The 26187-nt window shown below is 32.3% G+C and overlaps 1 protein-coding gene across 1 annotated transcript in view; it reads right to left on the minus strand.

The window, feature by feature from the left end:
- LOC306888170 (protein unc-13 homolog C-like) overlaps window positions 1–26187 on the minus strand; it is a gene marked incomplete at its 5' end in the record, with an annotated part of 162650 nt that overhangs the window by 37949 nt on the left and 98514 nt on the right. The window contains 3 exons of the mRNA XM_079446334.1: window positions 2348–2491; window positions 7692–7788; window positions 12564–12690. Coding sequence (XP_079302460.1) covers window positions 2348–2491; window positions 7692–7788; window positions 12564–12690 — 368 coding nt within the window. The remainder of the gene's footprint in view (window positions 1–2347; window positions 2492–7691; window positions 7789–12563; window positions 12691–26187) is intronic.

Consider the following 26187-nt stretch of genomic DNA (forward strand, 5'->3'; position numbering starts at 1 on the left):
CATCTCCTGTTGTCTCTCACATCAAAATCAAGCCACATATTTGTTTAGAGCTGTTTTGGCTTGTAAACAGTGCTTGATCTGTGCAGATTTCTCTCCTGATTCAGACCAGACCACTTTTTCATTTAAGAAAGAAATATTAGCAATATTATGGATATAAAGTCTTAATGCTGGATTTGTTTCAGCTTTTGTCTTCTCCAGATGTTAACTGATGGACTGGAGTGGTGTGGATTACTGTGATGTTTTAATCAGCTCTCATTCTGACGGCACCCATTCACTGCAGACCATCCATTGCTGAGACACTGATGCCATGCTACATTATTATTTTTCCTAATTGTTTCAGTTTCTGTACTGATCAAAATATGTTGACTATACTGTATGGAAACAGTCACTAATAAAGCACTCTGGACTGAATTGTGTCTAAGCCGAGGATGCCTGTATATCTGATCAAACATTCGGCAAAGGCATCAAAGATTCACCATCAGTCCTAAATCTTCTAGCTTCTACATGCAGCCGCTCAAACAAAACGCTCTCATACACACACAGTGTGATGTTTAGTAAATCAAGGAGGTTTATCCACTCAGTGTAAACTGCTCTAAACCTTCATTAAATCCATCTTCAGCCCTTTATCTGAACCCTGTCACTGCCTGCTAGAGCTGATGAGCGTTCACTGCAGTAAATCACTGTAAAGAGTAGGTAAATACCTGCACCTGATGATTTAAATTAATCCATTGAAGTTGAAGCATGTAATGCTTGATGTTAAAATACTACTAATATTCAAAGACACCTATCCACCTTATTCCTAAACGTGGAAGACAGCCTATGGGCGAGACTTCTGGTTCATTAGCTGCAATGGGGAAATAACGAGAAGAATAACAACGTGCAGTAAACGGTAAATCTGTTTGCACTACAAACCAGTGTGTTCATAATTCAGATAATATGCTAAAATAATATGGTAAGATACACCGATTTGCAATATCAAGCAGCAAAATGAGCGGTTTTGTACAGCTAAAAATAACTGGAAGCAAATGAGACAGGAAGCAAGACCCACAGAATTTACAAACGGCCGAGTCAATGTTTACGTGAAGAATAAGGTGGATAAATAAGCCGTGGTTTGAGGTCAGTAATATGTGTCCCTGCAGCACAAAAGCAGTCATGAGCAGCACAGATATATTTGTAGCAATAGCCAACAATACATTGTATGGGTCACAATTATACATTTTTCTTTTATTCCAAAAATCATTACCATATTAAGTAGATCATGTTCCATGAAGATATTTTGTAAATTTCCTACTGTATATATATCAACTTAATAATAAAATTAATAAACTTAATTTTTGATTAGTAATATGCATTGCTAAGAAATTCATTTGAACAACTTTAAAGGCAATTTTCTCAATATTTAGATTTTTTTGCACCCTCAGATTCCAGATTTTCAAATAGTTGCATCTCAGCTAAATATTGTCCTATCATAACAAACCATACATCAATGGAAAGATGATTCAGCTTTCAGATGCATAATTTCTAAAAATTGACACTTAAGACTGGATTTGTGGTCCAGGGTCACATATATATTTTTTAAAAGAAATGAATGCTTTTATTCAGAAAGGATGAAAAGTGAATTAAAAAGTGACAGTAAAAACATTTATAATGTTACAAAAGTTTATATTTCAAATAAAAATGTTCTATTCATCTGTCAATCCTGAAAAAATTAAATGCATCATGGTTTCCACAACAAAATCGAAGCAGCACAACTGTTTTCAACATTGATAATAATCAGAAATGTTTCTTAGTATAATCAGTATATTAGAATGATTTCTGAAGGATCATGTAACACTGAAGACTGGAGTAATGATGCTGCAAATTCAGCTGCAGATCACAGAAGTAAATTACATTTTAACACATATTTACATAGAAAACAGCTATTTTAAATTGTAAAAATATTTCACAGTTTTCACATCTTTTAAAAACATAAAAAATTATACCAACCCCAAACTTTTTTTTAGCAACACTATAAATGCTTTTAGGCAATGCAGGTCTGCATTTTTCTGTTTCAAAGCTCTTCCCATCATTTGTTCATCATTTTATGCTCTCAGCTGCCTGGCAACCGTATGACACCCTACAGTTAGAGTAATGCTGCTTGACGGAACAACCGTTTATTGTGATTATTATTGTTAACACATGCAATTCTTTATTGAACACTGGTATCTTTCATCATGCTGCCACAGACTGTGAGTTGCATAGGTTTTACATCTTTAGGGGTTAGATTTTATAGATTTTTTTAAGTGCATGGCAAAATCTCCAATGCACAGCCTCAAGTGACATCCTTTCTCTTTGGATTCTGTCTTACCTTTGCAAACCTACGCATGAAGTGAGCGAGAGCTTGAGGGTTTGGACACTCCAGCTTCTTAATGATCTCAAAGCTTTGGTTGAGCTGTGTGAACACATCCACCACCGAGCAGGAGAAGAGAGCATGTTCTGACGTCTGCTGGAACTGCAATCAAAACACCACAGTAGAAGCATTAATGATCATATCACAACAATGTTATCATTTTGTGTTTCCCATAATTTCAGCATTTTCTACATAACAAGAAAGAAGGTTCAAGAAGAGTTTTACAGCCTGATTCCAGATTGTCATTAAGTTCTAGTACGGTTCTTCAAAGTGCTATTGTTTCAAGGATCCAAGAATGGCTTTATTTTTTCTTTTGTTTATAGAATAGCCACCCCAAAAATTCACCGTAATGTCACTCCATAACAAAATAATTTTTATGACTTTTTATATCCTCTTTTTTTTTGATGTTCACAAAATTGAGGTCAGTAAGATATTTTATTTTGTTTCATTTTATTTTATTTTTCATTGTTTTAATCATTTCAATCCAGCAAGGCGTGACATTGATCAAAAGTGACAGTAAAGACATTTTTAATGTTACAAAAGTTTTTATAAAAAGAAAAAAAATTCAAACCAGAATTTATTATGCTATTTTTAGTGGCTGACTGTAAGACAAAACAAAAAAAACTATTTTTTTTTTTAATTATTATTTTAAGTATATATATAAATTTTAATATTATTTTTTTTGTGTGTGTGTGTGTGTGTGTGTGTGTATATACTATATATATATATATATATATATATATATATATATACATACAGTATATACAACCTCTCACATTTTTGTAAATATTTTATTATATCTTTTCATGTGACAACACTGAAGAAATGACACTTTGCTACAATGTAAAGTAGTGAGTGTACAGCTTGTATAACAGTGTAAATTTGCTGTCCCCTCAAAATAACTCAACACACAGCCATTAATGTCTAAACCGCTGGCCACAAAAGTGAGTGCACCCCTAAGTGAAAATGTCAAAATTGGGCCCAATTAGTCATTTTCTCTCCCTGGTGTCATGTGACTCGTTAGTGTTACAATGTCTCAGGTGTGAATGGGGAGCAGGTGTGTTAAATTTGGTGTTATCGCTCTCACTCTCTCATACTGGTCACTGGAAGTTCAACATGGCACCTCATGGCAAATAACTCTCTGAGGATCTGAAAAAAGAATAGCTGCTCTACATAAAGATGGCGTAGGCTATAAGAAGATTGCCAAGACCCTGAATCTGAGCTGCAGCACGGTGGTCAAGACCATACAGTGGTTTAACAGGACAGGTTCCACTCAGAACAGGCCTCGCCATGGTCGACCAAAGAAGTTGAGTGCACGTGCTCAGCATCATATCCAGAGGTTGTGTTTGGGAAATAGACGTATGAGTGCTGCCAGCATTGCTGCAGAGGTTGAAGGGGTGGGAGGTCAGCCTGTCAGTGCTCAGACCATACGCCGCACACGGCATCAAATTGGTCTGCATGGCTGTCATCCCAGAAGGAAGCCTCTTCTAAAGATGATGCACAAGAAAGCCCGCAAACAGTTTGCTAAAGACAAGCAGACTAAGGACATGGATTACTGGAACCATGTCCTGTGGTCTGATGAGACTTATTTGGTTCAGATGGTGTCAAGCGTGTGTGGCGGCAACCAGGTGAGGAGTACAAAGACAAGTGTGTCTTGCCTGCAGTCAAGCATAGTGGTGGGAGTGTCATGGTCTGGGGCTGCATGAGTGCTGCTGGCACTGGGGAGCTACAGTTCATTGAGGAAACCATGAATGCCAACATATACTATATTATGTACTATATATATATATATATATATATGAGGGGACAGCAAATTTACACTGTTATACAAGCTGTACACTCACTACTTTACATTGTAGCAAAGTGTCACTTCTTCAGTGTTGTCACATGAAAAGATATAATACAATATTTATAAAAATGTGAGGGGTGTACTCACTTCTGTGAGATACTGTACATACACAGTATATATATATATATATATATAGTTTGAAAGAGAGAAATTAATACTTTTATTGAGATTGGGTACAGACAGTATGACAGTAAAGACACTGATTATGATTGTTATAGATACAGTATAACACCTGAAATTTCTATTTATCAAAGAATCCTGAAAATAAGGTCTCACGATTTCCACAAAATATTTGTCACAAAGAGCAGCAAATCAGCATATTATAATTATATCTGAAGGATCATGTGACACTGAAGACTGGAGTAACGATACTGAAAATGCAGTTTTGATCACAGAAATAAAATACATTTTAAAGCAGTTATTTTAAACCGTATTAATACTTCACATGGTATTGCTTGTTGAAAAGAAGCCCTGAAGCTCAGACGCTGCCAGGAGGCACTGAAGATGTTTTTAAGCAGCCAGCGCTGGTATGATTCACAGCCGTTGGGAATGCCTGCCAACATAACCTATGACACAATTAACCTGCGCTTCTGCCCTTATTCTCCAGGCGCTTCTGCCAGCAAACACAACCCTAATAATCATTAGACAATTAACTGAGAGTGCTGCTCCATTAGCATCTTAATGTAGAGTTGAATCTCTCAAGACTTGAACCCCAGCGCAGCTAAACATCTAAACACAGTTAGCAACTCTCTCTGCTCATGTCATCTCAGAAGCAGCGCTGGAGAAAAACACACTTTTGGTTGCTCATGAAATGCTCATGTGCGATTACATTTGTCAGTGTCACATATCACATACAGTATAATAACATGGCCGTTCATCACAACATTGGCCGATATTAAGAGCACTAAATGATTTGTGTTTTTCAGGTGAAAGCAATTAGCATATGAAACCAACGCCGGTGATTTGTTTTCGCCAGCGAAGGGAACACTGAGCAGGATGAATGTGTGTACAGTAACAGCAGCTCATATTCACATCAGAAGCGTTTGTTTCGTTATTTCACAAACACTCATCTGCCTAATGCTTTCAATTTAGCAGTTTATCCACACGTCTGATTCCATTCATCGTGTCGGAGCTGAGGAAAACACATCGCACATGCACTTCTCTATGAATTCACAGTGCAAATGTCATTAAAGAGAAAAATATCTCTAATATTCACGCTCGGATCCAAAGATAGAGAGCTTATCGAAACTGAAATTGTTATAAACCTGTTCAACTGCTGCCTTGAACTGAAGAATGAACGCATGAATGAATGTTTTACTAGTGATTTTGACTAGGATTTGCGGTAACACTTTATTTTAAGGTGTCCATAATACAGAGTAATTACACAGCAAAATCCCCAGAGTTAAATCAACTCTGCTCAGAGTACATATTGTCCCAATCTACAGAGTGTTAAAGTAACACTGAAGTAGAGTTAAAGTTAATGGGATAATTAAGCGATTCATTAAGTGATGAGTGAGCATTAGAAAAGAAAACCCGTTGTTAACAATGTTGAAGATGAACAACTACTGCTCTGGCTTTTAGACATGAAAATTTATCTCATAATCCTCAACAGTGGTAACTCTACTTCAGTGTTACTTTAACACTCTGTAGATTGGGACAATATGTACTCTGAGCAGAGTTGATTTAACTCTGGAGATTTTGCTGTGTACCTAGTTAAGTACTTAGTAGTAGCCGTTGTACTTACATACAATAAAATGTACTTACCATGTAACTAAGTTATGGAAGAGCCTGTACTTTCAGTTTGTAATGATGTAGATGTAATAGGCAGCTACTGTTACACTTATGTTACAGACCGAGTCTGTTACACAGCTACCTTTTTAAAATTGTACCAAATCTTGTATTCAACTTTTTTTTTTTTTTTTTCAATTAGCACAGGTTTTGTGTTTTTTATTAAAACTGATTGATCATATGATCATGAACTTATGCATCTCATTTCTTGAGTGAAAAAAGCATAATTTGTAGATAATTTTGCTAATATGCACTCATAAATGACATGGTTATTCAATAGTGATTCAAGGACCCCAGAATAGCTTCATTTTGAAAATGTTGCCGTTTTTAATTCACCAAAACAATAGACATTTTAGGACTTTTTTTATGTTTTTTTTCATATGATAAACAGTACCATTCAAAAGTTTTGGGTAAGTGAGATTTTATTAATTATTTATAAATTTAATTTAATTTTTGTAATTTTTAAATTTAGTAGGAAATATGTAACACTTAAGGTTCTATCTGCTAACATTAGTTAACTACATAAGATTAACATGAACTAACAATACAATTAAATTAATCTAATGTCATTTAAATTAATTAAATTAATATACTTTAATTTATTTTAATTTGTAACTTCTTTCTGCTAACATTAGTTAACTATATAACATAAACACAAATTAACAACAAATACTTCTAAAGCATTTATTATTTTTTTTATTAATTTTAATTTAATGCATTATTAAAATCAAAAGTTAAAATTTTTATATAATTTAATGGACCACAGCTAACATTTTAATTTTATTAACTAACATTAACAAAGATTAATAAATACTGTTACGGATGTACTGTATTTGCTCATTGTTAGTTAATGTGTTAACTAGCATTAACTAATGGGACCTTATTGTAAAATACTACCATTTAATTTAATACTTTCAATTCAGCAAGGCATCAGATTGATCAAAAGACATTTATAATGTTACAAATGAAATGTTTGTTCTGTTATTTAACAAACGCTCATCATCCTAATGCTTTAAATTTAGCAGTTTATCCGCACGTCTAATTAACAAGCAGTGCATGACACCAGATCAATAAGACTTATGATCAATCAGTTTCAAAAAGCAATACAAAACCTGTGCTTTCTGAAAGAAAACAAGTACACAAAAAGATTGAATACAATATTTAGTAATAATATGGCATACATTTATAAGCAATTTTTAACGCATTAACAATAAATTCCTAATTTGCTGCTTATTAATAGTTAGTAAGGTAGTTGTTAAGTTTAGGTATTGGGAAGTATTAGGATTGTAGAATAAAGACATGTAGAATAAGGCATTAATATGTGCTTGATTACTACTAATAAATGGCTAATATTCTAGTAATATGCATGCTAATAAGCAACTAGTTAAGAGACCCTAAAATAAAGTTTTACCATCATTAATCACACAAATAAAGTGTATCCTTTGCACTTCATTTTGTTAGGGCACTAAAAAGTCTTTGTCGGGATGCAAAATTAAAATTTTAAAACTTGTATGTAGGAACTTTGCAGGAGCTTCATAAAAGCAGAAGAGAAATGCAGCGTTTAGTGTTCATGTGAGGTTTAGATGATAACTGCAGCATAAGACTGTTTGCCAATTTACAAATGAAAAGCTGTACAGAAGCAAAGTAACAATGTGAGAAACTCACCCCATCTTTTTTATCTCTCTCAAGAGCTCCGTTGAGGAAATCCATCGCTACGTCTTCATTTTCATCCAACCACTGGATAACAAATGGCTCGAACCACCTGAGGAGAGAGAAAACGACACAACAATGCCTTCAGATCCAACGCCACGGGCTGAGACTGTAGAAAAACTGTTGTTCTGCTCTTTAGACACTGTATGCATCAGCTTCATGCTGTGGGATTGATCACCCTATTTGATCATTCAGAGACAAATAATGTGCCAAAGTTTCATGCTTAGCGTTTTAAGGGTCTGAATGATCCAGGGTTTTCATCGGTACCTATTATTCATTCATTCATTCATTCATTCAATACACATACATGAATCAAATGAGTATTGTATTGTATTTATTTAGTTATATAATTATTTATACTCAGATGCATTTTGCCTGTTATACATAATTTAAACAGATGCATATTGAACTTATTCATTCATTCATTCAATATACATTAATCACATGCATATTGCATTTATTTATTTACTTAATTAATTTACATGCATACTCAGATGCATATTGCCTATTATACATAATTTAATCAGATGCATATTTGACTCATTCATTAATTCATTTATTTTATTATTTCCTTAGGTCAGTTAATTTTAATATCCCTTATTATCTAATCTTCTGTTATTTATTTCCTTTATACTGCAAAATATGAAATATTTATGGCTGTTAACAAACTATCACAATATTTTCGTTAATTGAAATGAAGCTAAAAACATAAAAATTAAAATAAAATATTGAATTAAACAGCTTAGATAAAAAAAAAATAAAATGGCAAAATCCCAAAAATGACTAAAACAACACTAAAATAAAAAAGATACATAAAAATAAAAGATAATCACACACACACACACACACAGTAAATATACACAGAAGAGATTGTATAAAGATGTTCAAAACTTTCAGCATCAGTATAGACATCCTGTAAAAACATTTCACTTGCATTAGACAAACAAGCATTTGCTCTGTCGAGTCACTGAACATCGTAACAGACAAGCAGAAATGAGACAAACATATTTTAAAATCAAGTGAAGTGTTGTGGACAGCCGGTGGCACGCAGAATCACACTAATAGCTCTGCTAATGTAACGAACCTCAGCTAGCCGTTTACTCAGATCTGTACGGACTGCAGTAGCTCACTGTTATTGACAGTAATAAGGGAATTAATATGATGGCATTTATCTCGCTATCTTAAATATTGATCTGGATTGCTCTATGTGAAGGTTTCCTCACCACTCAGGAACGCTGCAGAGAGATCAGTCTGACATTTGCAGTAGTAGGTGTAATTTTTACAGCCATTTCTCATTTGCAACATGTCCCTGAATGTCAGGATGACATTTAGCACATGCTCGTGTCGACATTTATTAGTTTGAATGTATATGTACAGTATATGTATTACTTTTAATCAATTTTATCAGATGCTTGTACATAAATATGATCTTTAAATATGACCTGCAATGTTTTCCAGCAGCGATATTTCACAGATGTCTCATTGATATACACATGCTTTTTGGGGACTGTATGTCCAGTTTATCATGTGAGATTATGGTAATGAGATTATAATATTGAGACTAATCATATAGTCACTTGTGACTAATTGCTTAAAAGAAAAGGTAAAGAAAAAAAAAAAAAAACCTGTCCCCAGACAGATAAATGAATAAATGAATGAATGAACGAACAAACGATAACATCTGATTAAATTATGGAGAACAGGCAACATGCATTTGAAAATAAAAAATGTAATAATAATATAACTAAATAAATATGCATTTGATTAAATTATGTATAACAGGCCACATGCATCTGACAGACAGACAGACAGACAGACAGACAGACAGACAGACAGACAGACAGATAGATAGATAGATAGATAGATAGATAGATAGATAGATAGATAGATAGATAGATAGATAGATAGATAGATAGATAGATAGATAGATAGATAGATAGATAGATAGATAGATAGATGCATTATGCATTTGATTAAATTATGTATAACAGGCCACATGCATCTGACAGACAGACAGACAGACAGACAGACAGACAGACAGACAGACAGACAGACAGACAGACAGACAGACAGACAGACAGACAGACAGACAGACAGACAGACAGACAGACAGACAGACAGACAGACAGACAGACAGACAGACAGACAGACAGACCGACCGACCGACCGACCGACCGACCGACAGACAGACAGATAGATAGATAGATAGATAGATAGATAGATGCATTATGCATTTGATTAAATTATGTATAACAGGCCACATGCATCTGACAGACAGACAGACAGACAGACAGACCGACCGACCGACCGACCGACCGACCGACCGACCGACCGACCGACCGACCGACCGACCGACCGACCGACAGACAGACAGACAGACAGACAGACAGACAGACAGACAGACAGACAGACAGATAGATAGATAGATAGATAGATAGATGCATTATGCATTTGAGTAAATTATGTATAGCCGACAATATGCATCTGATTATAAAACAAACAAACAAATAAATCAATAAATGCAATATGCAACTGATTAAATTATTTATAGCAGGCAATATGCATGATAAACACACAAACAAACAGATAAATAAATAAATATGCATCTAAGGAAATTATGCGTAACAGGCAATATGCATCTGATTAAAATGCCTGTTGCAACTGCAATAATGTAGGAAGGTCACTGATCTCTGTGAAATAAAATATAAAGAATAACAGTAATCATAGTATTTTAATAGTGAGAAATAAGCAAGTGATTTTAACAGCTGAGAGTGGAGAGAATATCAGGAAGGTGATGAGAGCGAGGAGGTGTGTGTGTAGAGGCTGTGCGCTGATGTTGGCACATTTTAGTTTGTATTGCTGCTGCAGGAATCATTTAAAAAACATTTTTAGTCAGTCAATATTCCTTAATATATTTTTATTCTTATTTTTCTCTCAAATTTCTGCATTTAATTCAGCTTGAGTTGTTTAACTCACAAATTCCTTACTTAATTTAGTAATTAATTTCAATCATGAATCAATTTATTAATTAATTTGATTCAATTCATTTCAAACTGAAACATACCTAAAACCTTAGCATTATTCCTTTGCTGCTTCCTTCAGCTAATGCAATCTGTTTTTTTCTCCTGTCACTTATGTTAATAAATACGCTGGGCAGATCTGGAGGAGATTTTTGATTGACAGCTGTGTGGCTCTTCCCTGATGTCCCGTCCCGTCTGTCATCCCGCCTCTCCACGCTCATAACTCACATTAATGAATGAGTGATTTTTGACAACAGACAGCAGCCAATGAGAGGCCAGCGTGTGTCTGCAGATCCAGGACAGATGCATGATGGGTTATGAATGGATGGATCAACAGTCACTGTAAATTTGAACATGCCTTATGGAGGAGGGGAAATTTGGACGTGAAAAAACTTGAGAAATAAAATTTATAAAATGGAAAACCAAGTTATGCGTTACATATACATATATATACACACAGTGGGAAAACAATGATTTGATCCCCTGCTGATTTTTGTACGTTATGTGAAAAAAAAAAAAAAAAAAAAAAAAAAAAAAAAAATATATATATATATATATATATATATATATATATATAGTCCAAAGCAACTTACAAATGAGGACAACAGAAGCAATCAATTGTAGTACTAAAACAACTAGAAACAGATCCAAAACTAAAAGCTAAAACTTTATAAATTCTACCTATACACATTTTAAAAATAAAGAAATAAAAATAAAAATGACAAATGCAAACAACAAAAATGTCAAAACATAACATTAAAATGAATAACAAAAAATAAAGCTAAAAAGGTATAAGAGTATGATTCTAACATAACATTAAGCCAAACACCAAACACACAATACGTCACGACTTTAACGACTTAACTTTAACTAAAAAAACAACTACATATGTGTATGTACAACCACACACACACACACACACACACACACACACATACAACCACACACACACACACACACACACACACACACATGTTGGGTTTCCATGTTTTATGGGGACATCCCATAGGCGTAATGGTTTTTATACTGTACAATCTGTATGTGCTATTGCCCTACACCAACCCTACACCTAAACTTAGCCCTCACAGGAAACATGCTGCATTTTTAGATTTTCAAAAAACTTTATGCTGTATGATTTATAAGCTTGTTTCCTCATGGGGACCAAAAAATGTCCCCACAAGATTAAGATTTACTGGTATTACTATCCTTGTGGGGACATTTGGTCCCCAGGACGTGATGAATACCAGGTGCACACACACACACACACACACACACACACACACACACACACACACACACACACACACACACACACACACACACACACACACATATATATTATTTTATTTTGTATAATTATCCAGAAATATATTTGATGATTGATTAATATGGTAAAAATTATGAATTATGTGCACTTTTTGAAAAAATAAAAAAACATATTTATAAACACTTTAATATAAATTAACTTATAATGTAATTATATTTATAATACTGATATATATATTTTTGTAACATTACACTGATGTAAAATTATTAAATGAGAAAGTTTGCTATTTAAAATTGTCGTGAAGACATATTATAATAAAAAAATTATATCATTTTTTTTCTTTTCAACTTACACCATCAACAACAAACCAATTCTAGCCTATATATATATATATATATATATATATATATATGTGTGTAAGGTAACTAGTTCCTCATGCCTTAAACCTGTAAACAGGAATGGAGCTTGATTTTTGTTTATATCAATGATTTCAGAAGAAACCTCCTCCAGACTACGTGAGAGATGTGAAGGGACACTCACAGCGAATACTCTGGAGGAATTCCCTTAAAGGCAGGCAGGTCTCGGACGTACTCGTTGTGGAACCATTTGACTTTGAAGTGCAAATTCATGTACTCCGTGCTCTTGCATAGACGATGCTTGTCATGTTCTGCAAATGAAGAGAACAAGAGCAGAGAAAGAGTCATGAGTCAACAATGAGTCATGCACAGAAACATACTGGCTTCACTGTCTGGAGACAACCTACAAACATCTCCAGCATGTACTATCACACAACTTTAAAAATAACACTACAACTATTAAACACTTCTTTGTCAACTGAAATAAAACACATATATAAATATTAGTTGAAAGACAAACTAGTGTATGTAGCCTTAGTAATTAACTGGAATAAGGTAATGCATTAAACTTAAACAGTGATGTTTAAATAGTAAATAAATGAATATAAATAATATTATAAAAATGTAACTATAATAGTATAACAAGTATATAGAGTATATAAAAAAGGAAATCTTTCTCTTAATTTTCCATTGAAAATAATCTAAAAGATTCTTAAAACAAGACTTGAGGAGCAAAATCACGAGACATAAGTGAATTCATGATAAAAAATGACTAAATACCTGCCAATAGGATCAGAAAAATCTACTTGATTCACAAGATCTCGTTCTTTATTGACAGATATTTGTTTTTTAAGCATAAACAGATTTCGGTTTCCCACAAAACATGATTTTGTATCTTCAGATTTCATCTCAAGTAAATGAATCCTGATATATGTTCAGATATTTTTTACTAGAAGACAAAATTCTGAGAAAAATATAATAATGCCATGACGTCATAAATTTAAGCCTTTCTGCACCTATTAAAGACATTTCAAGGCATAAATGAATAAATGATATACTAAAACAGCACATCAAACCATTATGAAAGGAAAAAAACACTGAGATTAAATAAAGAGCAAAGAGTCTCCAGACAAACATGACATGTCGTGCACAGATGAATTATTCACGATAAGATCAGGAACACGTATTAAGTAAACAAATCAATTTTGCTTTTACATGAACTTGAGCTGTGAAAGAAAAATATCCTCAGAGCCTAAATCTTTCCCCGGGGAGCTTAAAGCACAAGACAGGACAGAGGAGAGTGAAGAACTGATCTGTGTTGTTGTGCTCGTCCCAGACTTGTCAGAAAAGATGAAAGCACACAAACCTGTCCACCTGTGTGGATACGACAAGGAGACGACGCCTGTGAGACAGACTCCGACCGGCCACATAATAAAGGTCAGAGAGGATTGTGGGAAACCTCCAGCAGCTGCTGGTTCTAATGTTAATCCACACACAGCAGACAGCGTCTGACAGCCATTAGAGGAGGGCTGACAGTGAGTTACTTTACTCAACTCCTGCAGTTGTCAGGCGCAGGGAATAACATGCAGCTAGCGTGAGGAGAGACATCAACATATACAGTATGTGCGGTAAACTTGAGGACAAATCTCTCCCTCTGACTTAATCACAGCAGCACAGTGTTACCAAAACACAACACAGCAGACGTTTTCAAGTAGTTCCGTAACCATATATGGAATTCTTGATTGTGATTGGTTCATTGTAACATTATGCAGTCAAACATATTTGCATAATGACACTAAACTGACACTGGGATCTTTTTCTTCTCATATACACTGTTTGAAGTCAAAAATACAGTAAAATAAAAAAAATGTGAGATATTATTACTATTTAAAATAGCTGTTTTCTATGTGAATATGTGTTAAAATATAATTTATTCCTGTGATCTGCAGCTGTATTTTCAGCATCATTACTCCAGTCTTCAGTGTCACATGATCTTCAGAAATCATTCTAATATACTGATTTACTGCTCAAGAAATATTCGTTATTAATGACAAAACTGGTCTTATTATATTTCATTGTTTTATTTTATTAATTGTATTTTATTTTAATATTTTAATACTTAATATTTTTTGTGGAAAAAGTGACTTTTTCAGGATTTTTTGATCAATAGAGAAAAAAAACCTGCATTTATTTTAATTTTTTTGTAACATTATAAATGTTGTTACTGTCACTTTTGATCAATTTAATGAATTAATAAATAATTTCTTTAAAAGAAAATCTTACTGACCCAGCATGTAATACTACATTTGAACATGTAATAAAAAAGACATAAATTGTAATTAAATAAGATATTAAATAATAAATGTCAATTTTAATTTTTAATCGGTTATTACATTTTATATCTTATATTAAATATTTACACACAATATTTATTATTTATCAATGTTTGTTTGTTTTGTTTTGGTAAGTGTAATAATATACAATCAGCCACTCATTATACAATAATATCAAATTAAATCCTGACGTGTTTTAATTTCACAATAATGTTCACTGTGTATGCCTTGCATATAAATTCTTTACATTAAAAAAATTATAAATTATACCATAATATTGGACTCTACAAATCTGCAATTGACCAATCAAAACCTTAAGAACATAATCAAACGACATGAGCGCTAACGAGACACTTTGTCCCAGAACTGTGATAACAGTAAGATATGATTAAGCTACAGGCCACCTTCTCGAATATTCACCATATGGTTTCAAACATTCAACCCATCAGACAGCGGTTGTCAACGTCTGAATGTAAGTGTCAGTTAATAATTAATAAGGCATTAGCTGCTCTCATTCTTCACTGCACTGTGAACTTCTGATTTCAAGGCCTTCGGCTGAAGGGATACGCTCACGTCTCTGACCCGCTCTGACCAAACCTCCGTTCACATGCTTTAAACAGCTTCTCAAACACCAACCGCTGAAGTCTGGAAGCAAAGATCATGATGCAGACATGCTGAGTTTTAACTGCTGCTTATGACTTGAAAAAATATGCTGCATTAGTATCACAGCAGAATTACCATAATTATAGGGTTACTCAAAACTCATCATATCTTCAGAGATAATTAAGCTGCTGCTATTTTTGTTGTTTTACATGACATTATAATGAGACAAATCACACATGCATTAATGTCAAAATGAAAGCAGTCAGCTACCTTTCTCTACAATATGTTTCTGGTTATACAATGCATGCTTTTAGAGAAAAATCAAATCAACTAAACAATTTCATAAAATCGATCCCATCAGGATTATTATCATAAACAGTAACCACAACTGAAACTATTAAAACATATTTGTGAATTGAAATAATGCTGAAATAAAATATAAACATAAACAATAATTTTGCATAAAGAAAAATTTATGACTTTTTGCATTGTGATTTTTATAACCATATGCACATTTCAAAATAAATAAAATAAACAAAATAAATAATAATAAAATTTATTTTATTCAATAAAAAGAAAGAAAGAAAGAGAACTAGAACTATTAAAAACATTTTCGTTAATAAAACAAACTAAATTTTTGTATTAAGAAAGCCTTTTATGACTTTCTCAAATGTGATTTTTATAACCATACGCACATTTCAAAATACAAATAAATACATAAATACAAATGCATTTTATTCAATAAAAACAAACAAAGGAATAAACAAACAAACAGAACTAAAACTAGAACTATTAAAACATTTTTGTTAATTGTTAATAGAAATAAGACTGAAATAACACAAAATAAAATGTTGCATTGAGGAAAGGAAGCCTTTTATGACTTTTTGCATTGCGATTTTTATAACAGTTATGCACATTTCAATTTACAGTATAAAATAAATGAATAAACAAGTGTATAAAATAAATACAAGAAAATAAATCATAATAAAATTCATTTTATTTAATACAAGCAATCAATGAACGAATAAACAAACAAACAGAACTAAAACTAGAATTATTAAAACATTTTGTTAATTAAAATAAAGCTGAGTTAAAATGTACATTTTTAGATGAAAATTTTCTGAAAATTAGAAATGTTGTTAACTGAAACAAGTTTAAGTTGAAGCACAAATAAAATCAAAAACTAAAATGAAATTACACCCAAATAACATTTAAAAAGCGAATAAAAAACACATAACAAAATTGCAAAAAATTTTACTAAACTAAAAAAAATGTAATACACAAAATAAAAGTCAAAATATTAATGAAAACTACAATAGTAAACATAAAATAGTGAAATAACACCGATTCCTACTGTACATTATTTTCAAATGAATATTCTCATTGAAATCTGTCTCGTTATGGAAGAGAAATGCAATATTTCGTTCTGGAAGTCATTATTGAATGCTGTCTGCAAACACTGAACTCGACTGGTTTATGCAGCTCTGCATTTCCATAATGCTTCATATGTTTTCCAAGCCCCCATAATGAACGACATTAATAACACCTGCTTATGAGGCATGTCTGCATGAATTATTAAAATGAATGGTAGCTCATTGTTTCTGCAACCTCGGAAAAGTTTAATTCCTGAGTGCTAAATCTTGCCATATTGTGTGGATGTGCCGCATGCAGATAATTGCTCGTTTATCTTAAAGGAGCCATGCTTTTTCTCAGGGAAGAGCCTGAGGGATATCAGATACAGTCAGGATAAAATATAACACCTCATCAGCAGAAACGCCTCTCACTTTAACATCAAAGCGTTCATAATCCATAGTTTCCAGCACAAAGAGCAGCCTGATAAACACCTGCTGCTTTCCTCCATTTGAATCCAGCCGTCTGTAATTTAAAGCTATTCTGCGGTTTGTATGGAGAATGAAGCTGTGGAAACTCATTTCTGTCTCTGTTCGCTGAAACAGAGGATCTCATGAAACCTGCCAAGAACATGTCAGGGTCATATTTCACTCCAAAAACAACAAAGAAATGAACATCAATATTTTGCATAAAGAAAAAGATCTTTTGCTTTGTGGGAAGAGAAAAATAATAATATAAAAAACGAACAAACAATACAATTAAATGCTGATAAACTAGACCCGCCCAATGTTATTTCCTGTTATATAAATATTTTCAGATATTATTTATTTTTAGTAACAAATATTGAGATTAGTACATGTTGTATTTATTCTGCATAATACATTAATAAATGTTAATAATAATTAATGTTAATGTTAAATGTTAATTAATAAATAATGATAAAAAAAGTGTTTACATTAAACAGGTATTATTGTTTTTGTTGTTGTTGTCGTCATTTTTGTTGTTAAAAATACATTAAATAAATTTTTAATAAGACATTTTTATAAATTAAAATTATAATTTAAATTATAAATACAATCATCATCTTCTTCTTCTTAATAATAATAATAATAATACACTAAAATAATAAATAACAAAAACCGATTAAAACAAAAAACATTAAATTATAAACATTTGTTGTTGTTGTTAAAATAATATTAAATAAATAAAAAATACAATTTATTTTAGTTTAAAATGTACAATTATAGCTACAATAATTCTTAGTAATAATAATAATAATACATTAAAATAATTATTAAAAATAAAAAAGTTTTAAATGATAAACAAATTTGTTGTTCAATTATATTAAATAAAATAAAACAAAACAAAATAATTTGTATAACAATAAATGCATTAAAAAAATAAAACAAAAGTAAAAATCCTAAATTATAAATATCTCTTCTATCCTTCTTCTTCTTATTATTATTATAAACACACACTAAATACTTAAATTATTAAATCAATTAATTATTATTAGTTTTAGTAGTAATAATAGTAGAAGTATAGTGCCTTTAAAGAACAAGGAAATCACAAGATGAGAAAAGGAACAATGACATAAAAAAATAAACAGACAACAAAGTGATCACAAACATAGCTGATAGTTGAAAATGTAATGAATAAAACAAAATTACATGACATTAAATCACCAAACTGCTCTTGAGATCATTAACAATCCCAAATCGATTTACCGCTAATAACAGCCCTCAAACAAACGCCGGGAGCAGAAGGCATTGTGGGTAAACACTGGGATGGATGAGGGTCAGAAGGGTCCAAACAGAGGAGAAGCTGCTCAGATGAAGCATCACAGACTCGTCAAATATCACACCCGTCCTAATAAAACCCAATGCACTACATGCCTCTCTCTGCCCTTCTGCTAATGATTCTCAATTATGAAAACATTAAGACGTGCCATCTATTCATGACGGTAGGCACAATTACTCAAGCCAAATGAAAAGTACAGCAATAATAAGCCGTGATAATGAAATCCTAAAGTGAAATGTGTTTTGACAGCTCATCGGCAGCTTTCACGTCTCTCCTGAGGAATGATGCACACGCAGACCTCGCCATCATCTCCACATGAATACATAAGATCAACAAGCTCCAGTAAACTGTTAAAGATGGTGAGAGCACATGATATCTGCAGTATTTTAGCACTGAACAAATCATGCAAACCCGGTCGTGCATTATGCATTTAAGCAAACTTCAGTTTCCATGTTACGCCCCATTCAGAGAACAAATGAGTCTAAAATAGTCGTCACATTTATTTGTAGCGCTTTGCAGCAGTTTACAGAAAATCATAATATTAATGTACTATGAACAGTATCTTAAACATTAATGCACATTCAGCTGTAAGAGCTGGGCAATAATATAGTTCATATTTTGTGATGATAAAAGCAATCAAGCAGCTGAGATTTGCTCTAAAGTATATATCATCCTATGTGAGTATAATGTATGTACTGTATGTGGATGAAGCTACATGTACTTATATATCCAACTATATATTTATTTATTTTAATTAGTCATTTAGCAGACACTTTTATCCAAAGCGACTTACAAATGAGGACAACAGAAGCAATCAATTGTAGTATTAAAACAACTAAAAACAGATCCAAAACTATGGATTTTAAATAAAAAATGACAAATGCACACAACAAAATTTCAAAACTTAACATTTAAATGAAAAAACAAATAAATAATAAATCTAAAAACAATTCAAAATATTAAAGAACAAAAGGTATAAGAGTATAATAATGATTCTAACATAACACTAAGCCAAACACCAAAAAACAACTACAACTATATATACAGTATATATATATGTGTGTGTGTGTGTGTGTGTACAACCACACACACACATGCATACATACATACATATATATATATATATACATACACATTTATAAATTCAATATATATATATATATATATATATATATGAAGAGCTGAGTGATAATATAGTTACATTTTGCAATGAAACTATAGTAGGTGTATCCAAAGACCACCACTATGATTCATATGATTATTATTATTACTGTTATTATCATTATTATTATTACTATTACTATTATTATTATCAAAAATATAGAAATAAATTATCAGTAGTAGTAGTTTTACAATTTAAATGAAAAACTAAATCATAAAACATTTATTATTAATATTATTATTATTAAACAAATAGAAAATTAAATATAAAATAGTTCAATATAACAATAAAAAATAAACAATATACAATTTTATTTATTTATCATTAGTAGTAGTAGTATTACAATTTAAATGAAAAACTAACAATAAAAAAAATTATTATTATTAAATATATTGAAAATTAAATCTAAATTAATAATCCAATTAAAAAATAAATTACTAAATATAAAATAAATAAGTGTGTATATTATTATTAAACACATACTTAATAAATAAAATAACAATCAGGCAGATAATTAAAAAAAAAATGTTTTTGAAGTTTTTTGTACAAATGGAAAAGCTTCCCAAACACTCGCTCTATATTTTTCTCTCTAGTTTTTGCTGTGGATCAATTCCTCTGAAAACTTCTTTCAGACTTCTTTCAGAAGTAAAGCTGAATACACACTCTTTCAGACAAACAGCGTATGATTCAGAAGAATAAGGCCTCATATGGCCGTCTGTAATTCATCTACGGTGGACGCAGAAGAGCTCTGAAGGATCTCATTATCTGTGCTTCATCATTTCAGTTCAGCGGCTCATAAAGACGAAGCTGCAGTTTTGATTAAGACTTTCTCTGGGAGGAATGTATTGATTACTGAGGTGAAGCGCTGATATTAAACACCGAATGCAATCGGTGCACGGATATGTCTGTCTTAATGCAATTATCTCATCGGTGGATTCATGTGATGTGATTCATTTCTGCCTAACGCAGGTTTGGATTCAATCCCACGCTGGATGTGCATGCGGCCTGCTCAACTGCTGTCTCTATATCAGAGTTTATTTCCAAAACGCAAGAGACTCAGTCCAATAATGTTCACACTTCTCTTTTCCATACGATGACAATAAGTAGGCTGTCAAGCTAAAAAATAAATTAATATTTATATTTATTAATGGAACAAATATGGAATATATTAATAATACTGAAGTTTTACAGTGCTTTTATTGTGCTATTTTGTCATTTTTAGACATTTGTCCACATAATTTTCATGGTAAAGGAATTTCTCCTTACTAAAATAGAGTGTTTTAAATATTAATATTACTATTACTAATATAATATTATTATTAATAATATAAAATAGTATATAATATAATAAATATGAAATAACAAATATTAATATTAATAAATATTTTTTATTGAAAATAAAATGTAATAATTATAAACACATTTTATAGTTATTACATTTACATTTATGCATTTAGCAGACGCTTTTATCCAAAGCGACTTACATTTTGCATTCAAATTACAGTTTAAAAAAAAAAAAAAAATTTTTTATCAGCTCTTGCTTTCCATTATATTATATTATTTATAAATAAAATTATCATTAGTAGTAGGGATTCAACAACTATACAAACAAAATGTGTTTGTATGCATATGATTCTGCCTTCAAATTTGGCCAAAAGTATTGGGAGTGTGTCTAAGATGCCTTAAAATGTTGTCTAGATAGGCAGCTTACTAGGTTTTGAAACCTAGTTGATGACTCCAAAGCGTCACAATATATGACCACAAGATGCACAATTTAAAGACAGCACACATAAATCTCACAGCTGTTTAACACAGAATATGTGCAATTATCCAGTCATGTATGTACACACACACACACACACACACACACACATACATACACACACACACAGTAGCCTGCTGATTGACACCAATCATGTTTCACAAAGACTGCCTGTGGTGCTTTCAACGCAACAAACCTGCTTGTTTACATTGATTGCACACACATACAGTGGTAATTGACACACACACACACACACACACAGGCTAACACAATCAGCCCTGGAGATGCTCTCTGAATCTTCATGTTCGGCTGCCAAACAACTAAAGCCAGTCAGACACAGTCGGCGTCACAGTCAACACTTTCTCATTTCGTTTGCAGAACAGGTCATGTTTTTAGATGCAACTTATAAAATGTCACACTGTGAACTCAAAATCGATTAAAACAATTCATGCATAAATGTTAAAACCCCTAAAGGAAAAGTTTGTGAGCTTGCATACAAATTTGCTGTTGTGATTATTACAGTTTTTTTCAACTGCTTACACACAAAATCTTTAATTGTCACACAGTTTCTGAAAGCTGTCACTCAAACAGCAGAAGCACACACCAAATCTGCAAAACCATACACTAATTCGCAGCCTTTGACTCAGTTTTCAATTTCATAAAACACTTTTAGCAAAACACAACACACAATTCTCTATTTAACACACAAAATCTAACAGGAATGAATATTATGGCAAAGGTGTTTGCAAATGTTTGCTTTTGAGATGTGTTTGTGATATTTTGAATGCAGTGCTTCATTTTGCATTTTGTGTGTACAATTCTCGGATTTGTGTGTAAAATTTTGAAAAAATAAAGAGTTTGAAGTTTTGAAAATGTAAGCAGTTGAAACAAAATAGTAAAATTCAAATGAAAAACTATATAAATATATTTACTATTATTATTAAATACATTACACATTATTATTATTATTAAAAACAGTAAAATTCAAATGAAAAACGAAATAAATATATTTACTATTATTATTATTATTAAATACATTACATATTATTATTATTATTATTAAAAACAGTAAAATTCAAATGAAAAACGAAATAAATATATTTACTATTATTATTATTATTATTAAATTCATAGAAAATGAAATATTAAATCAGTAAAAAAAAAATGAAATATTAAAATATTAAAAAATTAAAAATATAAAATTATTATTATTATTATTAAATATATATTAAATAAATAAATAATCAGTTAATTAAAAAAAATAGTTTGAAGTTTTTTGTAGATCAGTTCGTCTGAAGACTTTTCAGATGACAATGACAGTGACATCAAATCTGATGCAGTGTGTCATGAAAGTGAACATGCACAAACCAGTCGCCTCTGGTTAATATCTGCTGTCATGTTATAGAAAAGAACAGTGTGATGATTCATGAGTCATATGGACTTTTTTGAGTGAACTATTCCTTTAATATAAGCAATAACTGTTAAAAGGGCAATCATTTTTGAGTTCAGACTGAAGGCAGTAAGAACAGGTTGTCTTGTTCTCCTTTTACACTCTCAGTTGAGATTGTTTCATCTGAAGATGTGAAATCTCATGGATTTATTGGGAACAACTCTATCTTCATGGTCTTGGGAGGGACTTAGGTTTGCACCAATTTGAAAAAAATTGTTTGCAAACATTAATCTTTCCCAACTATGAATTTCATGAATTTTGTGAATCTACGAGTCGTTCTGAGTAACTCAGTTGACCCGAGAGGCCGATAACTCACAGAACCTTTATTAAATCCAGAAAATCAACCCATCCCATCACTGCTGCCCTCTTCTGAACAGTAAAAGCTGCTTTTCTGCTGCTCGAGGAACATCAGACCCTGAGGTACTGCAAACAAGTAGAAACTAAATTAATTTTCTTAAACAGACAATTTAAGGGACTCTAATTTCTCCTTAACTCAACCCTCAAACCTATAAACTCACTCAAACAGAGATCCAGTGCAGTAAATAAATACACAAAAATCAATATAAAGTTCAAAAAAGAAAATGATCTGTGCTGTGCCAAATAAAGTTAAACTAAAATAATAAAATTATAAATAATTATAAAATAAAATACAGTGATTTATACTTAAAAAGAACTTGACACGAATAGCAAAATAAGATAAAACACATTGACAGTGACCTGTGAACTGACAAGAACTTGACAAAAAAAGTAAAGTAAAATAAAAAATAAAAAATATAAAATATAAACACATTTACAGTTCTGGTCTGAACAAGGTCTTGACAAAAAAGCAAAATAAAATAAAATGAAATATAAAAAAATAAAATAAGAAATAAACAGTGACAGCAATCTGCTGCACAAGAACTTGACAAAATTCAAGTTTACAGGAGAAAATTCATGAGCTGCTCCTGTACAAAAATACAAACACCCACACAAAGCCCGGACAGATACAGCGTCTCTGTGGAGAATCACAGCCACATCCTCCGAGGAAAGAGTCACGGCTCCATTGAGATTTCATTGAGATTAACAGTCAATCGATACAAGCAAACAGTGGAAAAGATTAACGCCCGTGTCGCCAGGTCCGGCTTGATTAAAAGAACGTCTTACAGAGTGTTAAGGTTGCTAAACATGAAGATTAACACCGGGCTGATATAAGCCAAACACTGACTGACCTCTTCATTAATGGATCCCAACAGTTTAATGCTGATATTCCAAAAAACCAAAGCCTTTTTGCATTATAATGTCCTGCAAGATCACGCTCGGGCTGAGCTGACAGACTGCTGCCCCATTTGCTGATCTTATAAGGACAAGAGATCATGGGACGAGAAAAGAGAAAGCGCAGAGTAAAACTGAGACGCAAGCTGTCGCCGACACAGCCAGCATTTCCCGATCCTGTCACAAAACCTCAAGATCAGCGGCCATGAAAATAATTAGGTACTTAAAGAAGAAGTTCACCCTAAAATGAACATTTGCTGGAAATGCACTCAACCTCAGGTCATCCAAGATGTAGATGAGTTTGTTTCTTTATCAGGTTTGGAGAAATGTAGCTTTGCATCACTGTCTCAGCAATGGATGCTCTGCAGTCAATGGGTGCCGTCTTAATCAATCATTAAGACGTTTTTAACGAGTCCGTAATCTATTATAATGCTTCCTCCAGTGAAAAAGTTCATCTCCTGTTGTCTCTCACATCAAAATCCTGCCACATATTTGTTGAGAGTTGTTTTGGCTTGTAAACGGTGCTTTCTCTCCTGATTCAGACCAGACCCATTTTTCACTGGAGGAAGCGTTATTATGGATTATGGACTTATATTTTAGTTAAAAACATCTTGATGCATTTGTTTCAGCTTTTGTCTTCTCCAGATGTTAACTGGTGGACTGGAGTGGTGTGGATTATTGTGATGTTTTTATCAGACTCTCATTCTGACGGCACCCATTCACTGCAGAGCATCCATTGCTGAGACACTGATGCAATGCTACATTTCTCCAAACCTGATGAAGGAACAAACTCATCTACATCTTGGATGGACTGAGGGTGAGCACATTTTCAGCTAATTTAAATTTTTGGGTGAACTATTCCTTTAAGACTAAAGAAAGATGCATAAACCCACTTGACAAATAACTTTGCACACTGTAAAAAAAATTATTTTTAAAGCTGTAAATAAAACAGATGTAACATTTTTTGTCCTTTTATTTCAGAATCTCACTTTTAATGTTAGTTGCTGTTTCTTTGTAATTGTGAAATTTACTAGAAATTGATGAGGAAAAATAATTGTTTTAAAAAACTAATATTTTTTGATTAAGAGACAATGAGCAAAAATCATGAAGACAAGAGATTAGATCTAATTCAACGACACAGACATGCTTTACAGCTCAAATTGAAGTTGTTTTGTAATTGACGAATTTTGCAACATTGACATTGTTATTAAATCTGAATGGAGCTGAATAATGACACTATTGTCTTCTGTAGAGCTGCTTTACAGATTAAACTGAAGTTTCATAAATGGCGAATTTTGAACACAGTTATTGTCCTGTGAAGCTGCTTTGAAACAATCTGTATCTATATAAATAAAGATGATTTGACATTTTTTAAGTGTTCAAAGTCTCCATAGTTCAGCGATCTCAGTTTCTATCCATAACTGTTTATCGAGCTTGTACGTTGGGCTGCGGCTGCTGTTTTGGATTATTCTCTATTTCAGTGGTCTTGAACTTCTGGCCCAGACAACACACACAAACTAGACCACCTCAGAGGACTCTACGCTTTCAACTGTGAACAATTTCACAGCTCAATGAACAATTTTCACAACAATGGTCTCCCTCATGACTCAGAAAATAAAATTCTTCCTGACTATCACTCCCACATCGACTCGAGCTGTGTGTCATGAAACAAGCCCGTTGAGGAGCCTGATGATATATGATGAGCGCTGTCCTGCTTCACCAAATAAGAAATGTATAATTTAAGGAAATAAAAATTCTGCCACCATTGACTCATCCTGATGTCGTTCCAGAGCTGTATTAATTTTCTTTCTTCTAACACAAAAGTTTGCCTGAATATTAACATACATTGCTGTTTCCCATATAGCGGACAGAAGAGAAGATTTTTGCACATTTTTGTAAGCGCTTTGAGTACCCAGAAAAACACTATATAAGTGTAACAAATTATTAATTTATTATTATTATTACATAATGATCAAAATTATGTCTGTTTCTAACACAAATCTGTTAGAAAAGGTATCAAGCAAGGACACACAGAATTGCACAAAAGTGATAGTAAATATATATATATATATATATATATATATATATATATATTTA

The sequence above is a fragment of the Barbus barbus genome, assembly GCF_936440315.1.
Source record: "Barbus barbus genome assembly, chromosome: 22".
Taxonomy (NCBI): Eukaryota; Metazoa; Chordata; class Actinopteri; order Cypriniformes; family Cyprinidae; genus Barbus; species Barbus barbus.